This window comes from Alosa alosa, chromosome 17, assembly GCF_017589495.1.
Source record: "Alosa alosa isolate M-15738 ecotype Scorff River chromosome 17, AALO_Geno_1.1, whole genome shotgun sequence".
Taxonomy (NCBI): Eukaryota; Metazoa; Chordata; class Actinopteri; order Clupeiformes; family Clupeidae; genus Alosa; species Alosa alosa.
The window spans coordinates 20150054-20165100 of record NC_063205.1 but is presented as its reverse complement, the minus strand read 5'-3'; the positions used below and the strand labels follow the sequence as shown (position 1 = coordinate 20165100).

The window sequence follows — 15047 nt, the reverse complement described above, 5'->3', positions numbered from 1 at the left end:
GAGCATTGCTGTCATGCAGAATCATGCACAGGTCACAAGCATGCCAGGCTGTGTCCACACGCACAATACATAACAAAGAGGAAAAAACAAAAACAAGAAAAGTGATACAAAAACAGAGAACTCAGATTGTATTACCATCCATGAGTGAGCCCCACCCCTCTACACAGGGACCCTTCCATGACCCTTGGGTTCAAATCTCCACAGATAGTGTCAGCCTAGTAGTGACCTTTTCCTCCTGTCCATCCCTTGGGACATCACCGAGTCACTTCCCAAATTGCCTATTTATACATACATTGAGTGCTGCTGTCAGCTGACCATATAGAAAGAGACGGTGGTTAATGCTTAACTGACCCTTAATCTTGGAGAAGTTGTAATATGCTGTTGCTGTAAATGTACCCGAGGGTTAGAGATTAAGCTCTCCCTAACTCTCTCCCTGTGTTGGCACTTGGCAGTTCTGAGAGATTTGTTTGTTTACTTGTTTGTTTTCCTCCTCAAGGAGAGGTGATCAGATGGCAAGTCCACCATTGGGTCACAGCCAGGCTGAACCTCAGGCAGTGTTAGCAAGTGGACAGACCCAGGCTTGTTGGTGTACGTGCGGACTCTCATGCACAGCCTCACTCACCCATGGCACGAGAGTTCAAATGAGTCCTGCTACCCTTCAGACGACAAACTTCGATGTGAACTCAAGACTAACCTACAGGTACATATAAAGCTATTTGGAAAAAATAATTATCCTTCACAAATTCTAGCAGCATGTGCAATAAATAGTATAGATAGTACAAACATTGTATTATTGAAACCACAGAAGGACTGACAGCGCTTTTAACGAATACTACCAAAACAATAGCAGACCAATTCAATTTGCCTTCTTAATGGCATTTTCAGTCCACAGCTAAATTGAATCCCAACAGGATTTAGGAATAAATCAGTCATGTCCAGCTACTACCATCAAATTTATTTTTGAGGAAGGAAAGACTCTTTCAAGCTAACCTGTCCCTTCTATATTCCTTTCCACATACAGTTCCAACACCATTTGGCAGTGTTAAATGCTTACAACTAATTCCAGTGATTATACAAGTATCCCAAGAGAGGTAAGAAGATTACAAAAGGAAAATAAAGAATAGCTCCTATGATCCAGACAACTGGGAGAAGGTTCTATAGTAGAACCAGAAGTCCAGCTTGGAACTTCTCCAGACTGGCAGCATCTAAGCAGTTATTAGTTTTTAGGAGAAAGTTCTAAGCAGTCCCTGTGTGTATCCTTGGCAGGTTATTTGTTTTGTCCGCATAGATAAATCCTTTAAGATGATAAGAAACCTTCTAATACAGGAGCTCTTCCAACAAATATGAGACATTAAGCAGGACCTTTGAGGATTCATTTCTGAGGACAAAACCAATTTTTTTTTCCTAGAGCGCCCTTGGCCTACAAATAACAAGGGCTAAAGAAAACAAGTCCCAAGGAGTAACATGATATGCAATATGGCAGCATCCAACTGTTTGTTTGTCCCCCCTGGGGCCAGCTTTGGATGTGTTGCTTCAGCTGGTCCTGAAGAGATATCAACTCATTTATTTTTGGCTGCTGAAGAGTGACATTCAATAAGAGTCAACTCCTCTGAAGAGAAGGAACACTAGGGCTACAGAAATGGTTTATGCGCTTTCACTTCAAATACAGGGGCTTTTGAAAGACTCATTTACAGGTTTTGTAGGCCTGTTAGTGCCAAAGCCTGTTTCAGCCAGGTCACTACTTTGCACTTGTCAAGGCATGACACAATGGACAGTTTTTTAAAAAGAAGTATTACACCAGAGGTTTCTATAACAAAACACTAACAGCAATTTGTAAACTTTTATAACAGTCTTAACATTATCGAGTAGTGCTGACAACTTCACAATTGCTCTAGCCACCCCTCACTCCAAATGAATAAACGACACAGGATTAGGCATTCCAAACCTGCTTAGCATGCCCACTCTCTCTTTTCCAAGAGCTAAGTCACGATTGCAGCTGTAACTTCGGTCTGCTGCTTGTCCAGAAAAAAAAAAATGTTTGAGTTACAGAGCGGAAAAGCAGGGACAAAGTAGACTGAGCGCCACATGCTTTTGTGATGTCATCAGCAAAATTCCCATGGTCCCTTTCAACGTAAAAGTAAAAATTGTACTTGTTTGTTATTTTTGTGGACTTAATTAAATAATTTAATTAATTACTGTTTAGCATACACCTAAAACAATCCATGCACAGTGCTTGTGTGGTATAATTAAAACATCAATAAATATAAATAAAACTGAAGCAAATATACAGGCAGGCATACGACAAATAATGTAATAAACTAACAAAAAAGGACACAAAATAAGAGACCTGACTGGGTTTTTATTTTTGTCACTTCTAAAAACATGTATAAAATTGGTCCAATTTCAGAAACAAGGCACACAATGTCTTGGTTCAGGATTTCAGTGTTTGCATCGAGCATTCTATCCAAATATACCAATGTATTTGTTTCCCCAAGCAGCAAGACAACCATGCAAATTCATAACCGAATGATGCACTCTAGTAGTAGGTCTCTCTTTCCACCCAACCTGCAAAAAGAGATGAGTGGGAAGAATGGTTTCAGACACAGTCACACCAGAATTCATGTAGATGGTAAAAAACACACACTTTCTGATTAGCCATCACTGATCAGACGACTATTCATCGTGTTTAAGGGATCAAGCTTTTATAAAATTTACATTTATTAATTTAACAGATTCTTTCATCCAAAGTGACTTACATAGGTCAGTTATATTATAAGGGTCCTTCTCCCCAGAGCAACTGGGGTTAAGTGCCTTGCTCAAGGGCACAACAGTGAAAGCTAGGAATTGAACCCAAAACTTTTAAGACTACTGCATGGTAGCCCAGCTCATTTGCCACTACGCTACCACCACCCCATAAAGATCACAATGGCAAAAATAGATGGAGGGAGTTTTTCCCCTTACCTCCTGGGCTGCGTCGCAGGATAAGCTTACGGATTTCATCATAAATAAAGATAAGGAGTGAATATGGGAAGGCGCAGAACCACCAGTTTGGTCTGAAAAAGGAGAGAAAAATGAGAAAACAACAAAACAATTATAATCTTTGATGAAGAATGCAAAGAATATGCCAATTCAGAAATGGCTTAAAAAAAAACATTTTGTCGTTGGTTCTGTTCAGAAGAGCAGATTTTGGCCAGACTTACTTGAGTGGGTACATTCTGAGGGCGACATCCATGCCTGGGCAGTAGGACAAGAAGGCAGCCAGGGCTGTCTCCTCAAACAGGCCAAAGATGAGGATTTTATTTCTGGGAATGGCAGGAACACAAAAGATGTCAGTTCAATACTGTTCCTTCTGCAGCCCTGTTATCATTTTTGTAAGGCCTTTCATGAGGCCTGTTTATTCACGCCCTACTTACTTCATGCCCTGTTGGAAGACTGAGTTTCTCCTGGTCTTGCAGATGATCAAATCAGCCCATTGCACGACCACAATGCTGGAGAAGAAGGCCGTATGGCAGGTGAACTCCACAATCTTCCTCTGTTCATAGGTCTGTGGCACACAAGTGATGCAAGTCAGGGGAGGATACAGGAAGCTGAACACAGACGGCCTGTTTTCCAGATAAAATTGGCTCTTTGCTGGTGAATTTTTTGCTACTAATCAGCCAAATTTACTTTGCACATGGGCTTAATTTCTGACCTGAAGCTACAGAGAACTCAAATAGACTATTAGATTTGCCATCCACAGGTTGTAATGAAATTGTACACTTATGCATAACTCAAGTTGAACAGCATAAAAAAAGTCTAACATGTCAGACACATTAATAAAAGTTAGATGTGTTACAGCAATGGGCAAACTGTGCAAACAAATGTAGCCTAAACAGTATCCCACACCAGAAGCACACAAAACTATTTCAATCTGAGCTAACTTTTTTTAATCTCTTACTATGCAATAGGATTTTGGACTCCTCTGTCAGGGTTCCCACTCTTTAGAGCGGTAGATGAATACATGAGCATTGAATAAACAAAGTTGTTAAGCTAAGAACCAGATATACACCAATTCTGTGTGGAAATATATTTGTATAAATGTATTCTGGCAAGTCCATTTTAAACTGCTACAACAAAATTATTTCCATTTTTGGAATAGACTTTCCAAAATTCCATAATATTCCAGAAATTCCATGACCCGTGGGAACCCTGCTCTGTACAATATTATTGGTTATATAGTAAAACTTGGAAAACAAAAATCTGTGTCATAACCCCATAGATAACATTGGTAGTGGTACACTACAAGCTGGACACTTACCCACTGCTGTCCGTAACTGTCCTCCAGATCGTTAGTGAACTTGTCATCCCACCTCACTCGAATTCCGAGTAGTGTGGAGGGCAGGAAACCATTTTCAGCCAAAATTACAAAATATGTGAAGAATCCTGCCAGGGCCTGGATCATACCTGTTCAAAATACCAAAGATGGTGACGATCAGTCCCTGAAGTCACAGCACATGAATCTCTGTCCAGAGGGTAAGCATGATTTAAGTAAGGGATAATGGATGACACGGTGGTCTGTTGACAGAAGTTAATGCACAGTCGAGGTTGTAAAACGTCCCCGACACGAAGCGGAGTGCAACCTCGTAAGTGCATTATTAGATCTGATGAACTGAGACTGCACCAGACTGTGATTGAAAGTCAGATCTCACACAGCCCTGCTCTGATTGGAGCTGTGGATTTTTGCAAAACAAATAACAGGTTCTAGGTGGAGGTTTTTCTTTTCCTAAAACCGGCTGATTTATGTTGTTCTGTTGGAGCATAGTGTCGGTTTCAGTGAATATGATCAAATCTTGCCAACTGCAGCTTTAACTGACAGATGATTGTTTCTTAAGAGGCATTCACTGGTACATAGCCCAATGGATCTTTTTAAACAAAAACAAAAATACATGTATTTAAAGAGTTAACCTTATTTTAGGAAAATGTGTGCTCTAATTCCATGTCCCTGATTGAAGATATAACTTCAGCTCCCATTTATCTTTCATGAGATATAATAAGGATGTACTCCATACAGAAACACACAGCATTTCACATTTCATCTTGAGTAAAACAGTTCTCACCGATCTGCCCATAGGCCATACTGATAAGCCTCTCGTTCACCAGCTTGTCTGTCTTTGGGTTTCTGGGCTGTCTCTTCATGATGTCGCTTTCAGCCATTTCATAAGCCAGGGAGATAGCAGGAACCTGGGAATTCACAAAAACATTGGTGATATTACTGTCTAAGAGAACCGATAACTGGAAGGTCTGAAAATGATGAAATGACAGAGAAAAACAGAAAAACACAGAACAGTGTTCTTTACCATGTCTGTTCCGAGATCGATACAGAGGATGGTGACTGTGCCCAGAGGGAGTGGGATGTTGGCGATGATGAAGAAAAGGAAAGGTGTGATTTCAGGGATGTTACTGGTCAGAGTGTAGGCGATAGACTTCTTCAAGTTGTCGAAGATTAGACGACCTGGAAGACAAACATTTTTAGAGGATTGACAATTTTAAGTCGTGGTATACCATTCAAGCATGCAAAAACACTTATTGATTGGGGCAAGACATACACATTGGTGAATCACAGCACTTCACACATAAGCAGATATCAGTGCAATGAACAATGGGGTAAGGGCTAGTCTTTGAGAGAATTCCCCACCTTCCTCAACTCCTGTAACTATGGAGGCAAAGTTGTCATCCAGAAGGATCATGTCAGCAGCCTGCTTAGAGACATCAGATCCGGCGATACCCATAGCAACACCAATGTCAGCCTTCTTCAGGGCAGGAGAGTCATTGACGCCATCACCTGTTACAGCCACAATGGCACCCTGTAGAGCAAAACAACAAAATGGATCTTCGTGAAGGGCAATACCATAAAGAAAAGCAATATGCCGTCAGTGAGAATTATCAATTTGGTGAAGACCATCATTTACCTGTCGCTGGCAGCCCTCAACAATGATGAGTTTCTGCTGTGGAGAAGTTCTGGCAAACACAATCTCAGTGTGGTACTTCAGGATGTCATCCAGAAATTCGGGTGTCATGTCCTTCAGTTCAGAGCCATGGACAACACAAGCCTTGGCATCTCTGAAGAAAAAAACAAGATAAGTGTTAATCTAACTGTTGTCCTGAACTCCTGTTACACATTCAGATTAACACTGTTAATATATGGATTATTTAAAAGGCTACACTGACAAGAGTGATGTGGTCTACCTTGGGTTGACTTCTGTAATGGGAATGTTCAGGCGAGCTGCAATATCTTCCACGGTCTCGTTACCCTCAGAGATGATGCCTACACCTTTGGCGATGGCCTTAGCAGTGATGGGATGATCACCAGTCACCATGATGACCTGGAATTAAAACAATAGGCAAAAAAAGGTGATCAAGCTTTGTTCTCAATCTTCATTCAGTACATGTCACATGAATGAACATGCACATACAGTAGACTTGTACACATTAAACAGGCATTTAAGCAAAAGCATACCTTGATTCCAGCACTCCTGCACTTGCCAACAGCATCGGGCACAGCAGCACGAGGAGGGTCAATCATGGACATGAGGCCAATGAAGCACAGATTCTCGGTGGGGAAGTTCACCTCCTCACAGTCAAAGACGAAATCCTTAGGGAACTGGTCATCAGGCAGGTTGAAATGGCAGAAGCCTATGAGGTGGAAAGGAATTGCAAAAAAAAATAATAATTGTAAACAAAACCATTGATACCCCGATGAGTAAGTGTGGCATTCAAACGTCTGGAAAAAAATACAACACAGAGGAAACTGGCCAGCCATGAAGACAGCCGTCTTTCACAACAACCAAGCAGTTTGAATAATTTCAAGGGGTGCAGAACCATACCGAGCACTCTTTCACCCAGACCGCCCAGCTCCAGGTAGGCGTTCTGGAAGGCTTCCTTCAGCTCTTCATCCAGCGGCTGCTCATTGCCCTGGATCATGATGGATGAGCAGCGGTCCAGGATCCTCTCTGGGGCTCCCTTCATCACCAGCAGATGCTTGGTCTCGCCACTGGGGTTCTTGTGAATGGAGAGCTACCAGGAAAACACAAAAACACAATGGTCTTACCAACAAATGCAACCACTTATGGACATGGACAGGCACTGCTGACGTTGGAGGAGGGTTTTTAGTAAAGTGCTCCCAGTACCTGGTATTTGTTGGTGGAGTTGAAGGGGATCTCAGCTATCTTCTGGTTCTTTTCCCTCATCTCCTTTACAGAGCCACAACACAGCTCAATGCACTTCAGCAAGGCAGACTCAGAGGCATCTCCAGCAACATCTCGCTAAATATGTCCAACACACACACACACACACACACACACAAGTTATTGTGAGGAACCAAGAGCTGCACTTTTATAGACACCAGTTTCTGCCCTCACAGAGCTACATGATATTCACTTCAGCTGTCGTCACTGACTTGTGAGGGGGAGAGAGTTGTTAAAGCAAGCTGTGATGCCACCATGCTTCACAAATAAGCATGATACAGGAGCGGATGGGTGTAGGATGGATACAGAGGGTATGTTGCATTTCATTTAGTGAATGGAGGAAGTAGGGCTTGTTTACAGCCAGATCATTCTGGCTCTAGGGAGGAAAATGGCGCTAGATGATTCCCTAGGGTAGTCCGAGGGAGTCGGAGCAGAACATAGAGAGAATAACAAGCCCTGTGCGGGGGTAAACAACACTGAAGACAAACAGCTCAATTATGTGCTAAATAGCCAGGGCAACTTTACAAGATTTTTAAACTGGTCAGTATGGGTCATAGTGATGTGCCAGAAAAAATCTCCAGGGCTTTCATTATGGTAGAATACTAATTCTACCCTTTCATTTTCAGGAGAGGGAGAGGCTCAATGTACAACCACTGGACTTTATTTCAAAAACAAGATGTCAGAGGGGGACTTTTTACATTGTAATCCACTGCTAGTCACCTTGAGAATGGGGACACTATCCTGATCGGCCAGGAAGACAGCACGATTGCAGAGGCCGGCCACACGTGCCAGGGAGGTCCAGGTAGCGGAGGTGCGGTCAAAAGAGGTTCCAGTCTGGTTCTCCGTGGTGTCGGCTTCATGGATCTGGTTGTCGAACCACATGTGGGCCACCGTCATGCGGTTTTGGGTCAGAGTTCCGGTCTTGTCAGAGCAGATGGTGGAGGTAGAGCCCAAAGTCTCCACAGCTTCCAGGTTCTTCACCAGGCAGTTCTTCTTGGCCATGCGCTTGGCAGTCAAGGTCAGACACACCTGGAATTGGATTTGTGGTGCCAAAGTTCAGTAAAAACAACCAGCTGCTCAACATTTACCTCAAAAATGATCTTGGACTTTGAATCATCCTATGGATCGATAGAGAGATATGGTATGCTGACAGGAATATTGAATTTGCGATGTAAAAGAATAAATCCTGACTCTAAACTCTAGACTAGGTGTACTTACAGTGACTGTAGCCAGGAGACCTTCCGGCACGTTGGCAACAATGATCCCAATGAGGAAGATGACCGCCTCCAGCCAGCTGTATCCAAGGATGAGCGAGAGGATGAAGAACGAGACACCCAGGAAGACAGCCACACCAGTGATGATGTGGATGAAGTGCTCGATTTCAATGGAGATGGGTGTGCGGCCGACTTCAAGGCCAGAAGCCAGGGTGGCAATACGACCCATGACTGTGCGATCACCAGTGTTGATGACAATACCTCTAGCAGTACCTGACAAAAATAAAAAAGGCAATTGTGACAGTCAATATTACAATGTTCCTGCACATTATGTAAACTTAACTTCTTGGGTTGAAAGATGGAAAATGGTTAAAACACTTGTGGTTTGCTATGTTTTGTAAGTTGCTAAAGCCAATATACCTTCGACACAGTTAGTGGAGAAGAAAGCGATGTTCCTAGTTTCCAGGGGGTTATCATTGGAGAAGTCAGGGGTACGTGTCTGAGGCTCAGATTCTCCTGTGAGGGAGGAGTTGTCCACCTGACAATGGAATACAATGCCATTGAGTAAAATAGAAAAGATAATGTTGTCTATGCTGAAAATTGCATGCACACAGACAGAATACACCCCAGAATATCCACCTTGCAGCCATGAGCGGAGATGATACGCAGGTCAGCAGGGATTCTGTCTCCACCTTTCACCTCCACCAGATCTCCAACCACCACCTCCTCAGCATTGATGCTCATCTTCTCACCATCACGTACAACCAGGGCTTGCTACAGGGTCAGTCAAAAATATATAAATTCAGAGGTCTCAAGACATGTATACAAACCGTACTTAACTATACAACAACAACAACAACACACCTCATAAAAATATTATGACCTGGAGGTACCTGAGGAACTAGGTTCTTGAAGGAGTCCATGATCTTCGAGCTCTTAGCCTCCTGGTAGTAGGAGAAGCATCCAGTGATAATCACAACAGCAGACAGCACAACACCCAAGTACAACTGCACAGGGAAGCAGAAAAAGAACAAGGTTAGGTTAGGTGAAGTGCCCAAATGGAGAAATACATTTTTCCCAATGGACCTGAAGTCTGCTCTTACACAGAAAGAATGTTCTCCTTACGTTATCATTTGCTGGTTCATCTTCTGAGGCAGCCTGAATACCGTAGGCCAGGAAGCAGAGGATGGCTCCAATCCACAGCAGAGTGGAGAACCCACCAAAGAGCTGCTTGCAGAACTTCACCCATTCTGGGGTGGTGGGCGGTGGGGTCAGAGCATTGAGACCGTCTCGAGCAAGGATCTCTTTTGCACGAGTGGAGGTCAGACCCTGCAAATTCAACATGGAACCATTCAGGAACTTTTGCCAAGTTCACCGCAACCGGCTCACAACAGACAAGGCTTCCATAGCATATCTGATACAACACAACATGAGGCCGTGTCATTTTGTGTAAATGTTTTTGTGTGGAGCCATGTGTTTAACATACTTAAAACTCATCCTCAAAAAGGATCCTCAGCAACTCACCCTGGTCAAGTCAGTGCCATATTTGCGGTTGAGTTCATCAAGTGTCAGCTTGTGATCATCCTGAAGGGGTAAATAACAGGAGGAAAGATCAGAGGAAAGGGCCCATTTAGGTTTTAAACTAACAAAGTTACACATCAGGACAAGCCTTTTTCTTCCACAAGGAGAGATAAAGTTGCCTTACCAGGTCCACCTCTTTCTTTAGCTCATCCATGTCCTTTTCTTTCTCCTTCTTGGCCTTGGACTTCTTGCTTCCCTGCTCTGAAGTAGCAGCGAGCTCATATTGTTCCCGTCCTTCCTGTGACACACCAGAATAGAGAACATTTAGCTTCAAGAAAAATCGCTGACCTCTGTGGGTGTTATTCCACAGAAGAAATTCATAGTGCTTAGCCCTGGAGCAGATTTTCCCCTTGTATTATCATGTTAGGCCTCTTGTCTGCCTTGGTTCCGGTTCTCAGTAAAGCGGCTTTGTGACAATGTTGTATTGTTTGCAAATATAAATGCTAACTTGGACAGAACCAATCAGTTTGTGGCACAATGTGTGGCACTTTGTACCATTATGCCCCCAGATCAACATGATGTATGGACTAACGTTAAGCTCTTTATGATGGCTGATTTTCTTTCTTCTGCCCATCCGAACATAGACTGATTTTGAAAAGTTAAATACATCATCACTTTAGATTTGAAGGATTACTTTTTACAGGGAATTTAACCAACATGTAGATAATAGATATAGATAGATAGATAGATAGATAGATAGATAGATAGATAGATAGATAGATAGATAGATAGATTGTGGGTGTTATACAACTTAAATGAGCAGAACTTAAAGAGCAACTTGTTGGTTGATTTCAAAACTGAATTTATACTTCATCTTGTCTGAAAATATATTTTTAAAAAATGTATATGTAAAAATGAATGTTTTACAAAACGTACAGACAGTAATTCAGAAGAAAGTGTACCCACTTTAAACAGGCTCCTAAATATACTTTTCCCACACACAAACGAGTCATATTACGTAGAAGGTAAACATCTTACGTTTTTTTTTCCTCAATTTTTTAGAAAGTCATAATGGTTAATCATTGTCTTTGTGCTGGTTGCACTAATTCCACTGGTATTTCATTCAGTAAATGTTATGAGAATGTAAACATTGTTAGAATGAGAGTTGTTTACCGGATGCGGTATGAATGCAAATGTGTGTAATTTAATTATAATTAGGTGGTTATATTATGCCTTGCTAGTTCGCTAGTGTAGGCTACTGTTTTGACACTAGCACTTATAGTTAATGTGGCAGCAACTGCCTAAGATATACTGCCACTTATGTCGCTACTAAGCTGTCTTACACATGTTTCTTTTATTCCCGACATATTTTTTGAAGTTGTAGCCTACTCCGCTCATAATCTTTTCCGGCAGAAGGTCGTGACAGAAGAAATATGGGCCGTCAAACAGTTTGATAATTTTTGCCATGCTGCCCAATTGTCGCAAAATATTGTGAATATTTCAATATTTTCTCACACTGTTCTGGCGTAGTTATTTTTTTTTCTTTCTAAGAATCTAATTCCTTCATCATTTATCTACACTATGCTTTATAGGGGTTTACAACCTGTAAGTTGCTCTTCAAAGAAGGTCTCACAGCCTTGACTTCTCACATTATGTAATGAAATGATGTTGGTGATGGCACTAAACAAGGCTGAGACTATCCAGTTTAAAAAGATTATAATACCATGTCCAACTTATGACCTTTAAAACTGATTAACATTTCATAACATTCTACACATATAATATAATGGAAAGCAAGTAAAAAACATCGCACATCAGCACAAGCTGATTGGTTCTCCCAATCATTGATTGAAAATGTTGCATAAGCAGTACAAAATATATACATCTGTTGAAGTAATTCATCTTCTGGAAGGAGAATGGTTACAGGCTTTATGGATGGTGGATGTGGATCCGACACTTAAAATAAACTATTGACAGCCACTAGAATCTCATCTCATACTTGTCCCTCATGTCTAGACGCTGACACTTTAATCCTGAAAATGTGTTTTGCCTGCTCATAGCTCAACCTGCCATGTCACAGACTGATCTTGTTCTGTGGGCTGCTATGCCGCACATGTGCAGAAAAGCCACCGCCCTGACTGAAAGCAACAGATAAACATCCACTTAAAGCTCTACCTCATGTTTTATTAAAAAAGACTGGTAGATGTTTTGACGATCAGCATTTCTCGCAGCTCTCTAAAACACCCCCATCTACAATTCAACAAGTAGTTAGCTGATTTGTGCGCCCATTTCAGATTCAGCATTCTTTTCTGCTTTTGTGTGAAGGCTGCTGCAGGAGCTCAATGTTCATCATTTACCAACCATTAAACACCAGCCATTTCCTCTCAAAACTAGTGGAAAACAGAGGAGGGGAGCGGTTCAGCTGATCGGCTACTCCACAGACTATCTCAGCCCCTAGGGGCATACAGGGCCCCCTGCAATCTTTCCATTAGAAGGCAAAGGCAGCACATGCTGAAAAGCAACAGCGTGAAGCGGGGTGGGGGAATCTGAAATTTCACAAGCGGCTCTAAAGGATACGCAAAGTTTTTTCGCCTTGGCGTGACTACTCAAAACAATGACCCTTTGTTGCTTACGCTTTTACCAAAACGAGGGGAGGGGAAAAAAAACAACCGAGAAGAAGGCTGTGTTTGTGCACTACATAAACGCCGGCAAGTCACACCTCGCTGCTCGTCTGTGGATGAAAATGACATCAGGAGGGGCTCTGCTCAGCACAGAGCAGAGTATTATGTCAGAGTGCGAGAGAATTGGGCTATTGAAAGTGAAAGAGCACACATGAGTATGTCAGAGCCGAGCGTCCTTCCACGTGCAGTGCCTCAAAATACGGAAGAACAGGCATAACAAAAGGCTCCAACCACCGCCTTTGGATGTATTCACTGATAGTGAACCAGGGAGGCATTCTTACAAGTCACTATTCCTCCATGAGCTCTGGTAATGATGTGTTGCTCTCCCTCTATCTCTCCCCCTTTTTCTTGTGTGAGGGCCAAAAAACAAAAGCGCTCACTCAACCATATCACTTCCCACCCCACAGCTAACCCCCCACCCCCTTCCCTTCTGGGACTTTGCCCTGTTGCCATGGGCGATAGAGCCACACCTCTGGATATCTCAATGGGTGGAGTCACGTGTTCCACCCCCTTACATTCCCTTTGTTGCAGAAGGGGCTCATTAAAAAACATTGACACTCATGCACGACTCACTACCTGCTAACCTGTATGGGGGGGGGGGGGGGGGGTTACAACAATCCAGGTCCTGTGAAACATAAATAACTAATATGACAGCAATCTCATATGTTCATACAGTTTCAATTACAGTTTTCCCCCTCTACTGGTTGTGGAGGAAAGGTTATTTAGCTCAAGAGAGGAAGCTTGTTTGCACAATTGGAGAGAACACAGACACAATACTCAACCTAGGCTCCATTCTGAGCCCTTGGGTCAAACCAGCAAAGGAATGGGTGATGGTGTGGCACTGTATTTAAAGCATAACACACAGGGGAAGAGGGGTTAAGGGTGTGGAGAAAGTGCTGTCCACTTTATGCCTTTAAAGTTAGTGAGTGTGTGTCTGTCCCCACAAGCTTGCATATGTAGGTCTCTGTGTGTGTGTGTGTGTATGTGTCCAGTTATGGAGATGCAATCGTTGGTGACAAAAGGGCTTGCTAACGCACAGTGACTGTTGAGCGGAAAGAATGTTAAGTCCTTGGGAGAGCAGCGACGGTCTTAGACAGGCATGCACCCTTCTGGGATGAAGGGGGTGGGGGTTGGAGGCAGAGAGGGAAGGGGTGAGAATAGCCAGCTGGGGCCGACACCTGATAAAACTTGAATGGATCTGATGCATGCTGCTGGGATCAGACACCTCATCCAACTTTACTGTTCACAACATACCGTTCCATAAGTAACGCCCATGTTAGTTGGTGTTCACTTGGAGATCGTGGAGGACAAGAAAACCAGTGTATCCAATTTGACAAACAGCTATGAGGAAATCAGTCTTTCAAAGGGCACATGGCTGGTGGATAAAACCCTCTTGTACTCACCGAAGCCCCTCTGATTTAAACAGCCACTAAAGAATGGCCTAACATTGCTGCACTGGGAGTCAAAAAATTGGGTGAACTATTGCATTTCGTAGCCTACATGAACACCTCTCTGGATCTCTAACCTAGGCCTACCCAGCATCATTTCAAGTCCAGTGCCCTGCACTTTACATTAGGGGCAGGGAGTGATGTCTACTGTTGGATACCTACGTGGGAAATGCAGCTCACAGGGCACACACATTCTCTTCACTCCAAACAGTGTATCAGTCCTTTCGTCCAAATCCAATTAAAGTGAATGGTTTTGAATAAAAAGAAACCTTTTAGTTTGTTTAGAGGTAAAGAAAATATCATTTATCAGTGGTAGCCTAATGTCGTCATATACGGACACAACATTTAGCCTACGGCAATGTATTTCTCTCTGAGAATTTGGCGGCACATCCTTAAATCACCGGAAAAAGATGAATGCACCGGAATGCAATTGACAGCAACTATTTCAAATGGCGACATTACGAATAATATAATAGAATATTACTTTGCTACCAATATTCTGTGAGAATCTTAAACCAGACGTTTATTTATATCTCTGTTACAGACCACCACCCACCTCAAAAATACCGTCTAAAACGCCTCACCTTCCGTTTCATTGCGCACTGGGCTAGTCCTGAAGTAAAGGCGCCATGAGAACAACTTCATGAATTTCACGACGTCATAAGAAACCTTTTAACATTTTTACCTAACTTCCCTCTCCTAAGTTGTTAAAACATGTCACTTACCGTGTAAGATAATTATAACACTTACTTCGACTCTATTATCTCGTCCCATCATTACGCAATTTGTATCAATCGATTTCCGCTAAGAATGCTTAGAAACATGTTGTATTAACTTTCCATTGTTGTAACACAGCGTAAGCGACATGCTTCTGAAGTTTCTACATCAGATGCCACAGTTCAACCCAAGACGAGCGCGCATCTACCCTGCATAGACTAGCCTAACTTGTTATCTCTTGGT

The 15047-nt window shown here is 42.6% G+C and overlaps 1 protein-coding gene and 1 long non-coding RNA gene across 2 annotated transcripts; one reads left to right on the top strand and one right to left on the bottom strand.

Moving 5' to 3' along the window:
• Window positions 1-617: 617 nt before the first annotated feature.
• Window positions 618-7931, top strand: LOC125311017. The gene is made up of 3 exons (XR_007196399.1): window positions 618-700; window positions 1022-1091; window positions 7850-7931. It is a non-coding gene; the product is annotated as an uncharacterized LOC125311017 (long non-coding RNA).
• Window positions 2340-14956, bottom strand: LOC125311016 (sodium/potassium-transporting ATPase subunit alpha-1-like). Its single transcript, XM_048268819.1, has 22 exons — window positions 14838-14956; window positions 10143-10256; window positions 9962-10021; window positions 9563-9766; window positions 9331-9444; window positions 9077-9211; window positions 8858-8975; window positions 8442-8710; window positions 7944-8252; window positions 7167-7301; window positions 6864-7053; window positions 6497-6672; window positions 6226-6362; window positions 5949-6099; window positions 5675-5843; window positions 5337-5491; window positions 5097-5220; window positions 4298-4443; window positions 3414-3544; window positions 3201-3302; window positions 2962-3053; window positions 2340-2565 (listed from the first exon to the last, which is right to left on the bottom strand). The coding sequence occupies exons 1-22, from the start codon at window positions 14862-14864 to the stop codon at window positions 2537-2539; spliced, it is 3087 nt and encodes a 1028-aa protein (XP_048124776.1). The 5' UTR covers window positions 14865-14956; the 3' UTR covers window positions 2340-2536.
• Window positions 14957-15047: the final 91 nt, after the last annotated feature.

Excerpts from the sequence above, each read along its gene's own strand:
- LOC125311016 (XM_048268819.1), bottom strand. The coding sequence starts at position 14,864 with ATGATGGGACGAGATAATAGAGTCGAA. Across the intron at positions 5,492-5,674 it reads AGTTACAGGAGTTGAGGAAG|GTCGTCTAATCTTCGACAAC; the intron begins GTGGGGAATTCT and ends TTTGTCTTCCAG. Across the intron at positions 5,221-5,336 it reads TCGATCTCGGAACAGACATG|GTTCCTGCTATCTCCCTGGC; the intron begins GTAAAGAACACT and ends GTGAATTCCCAG.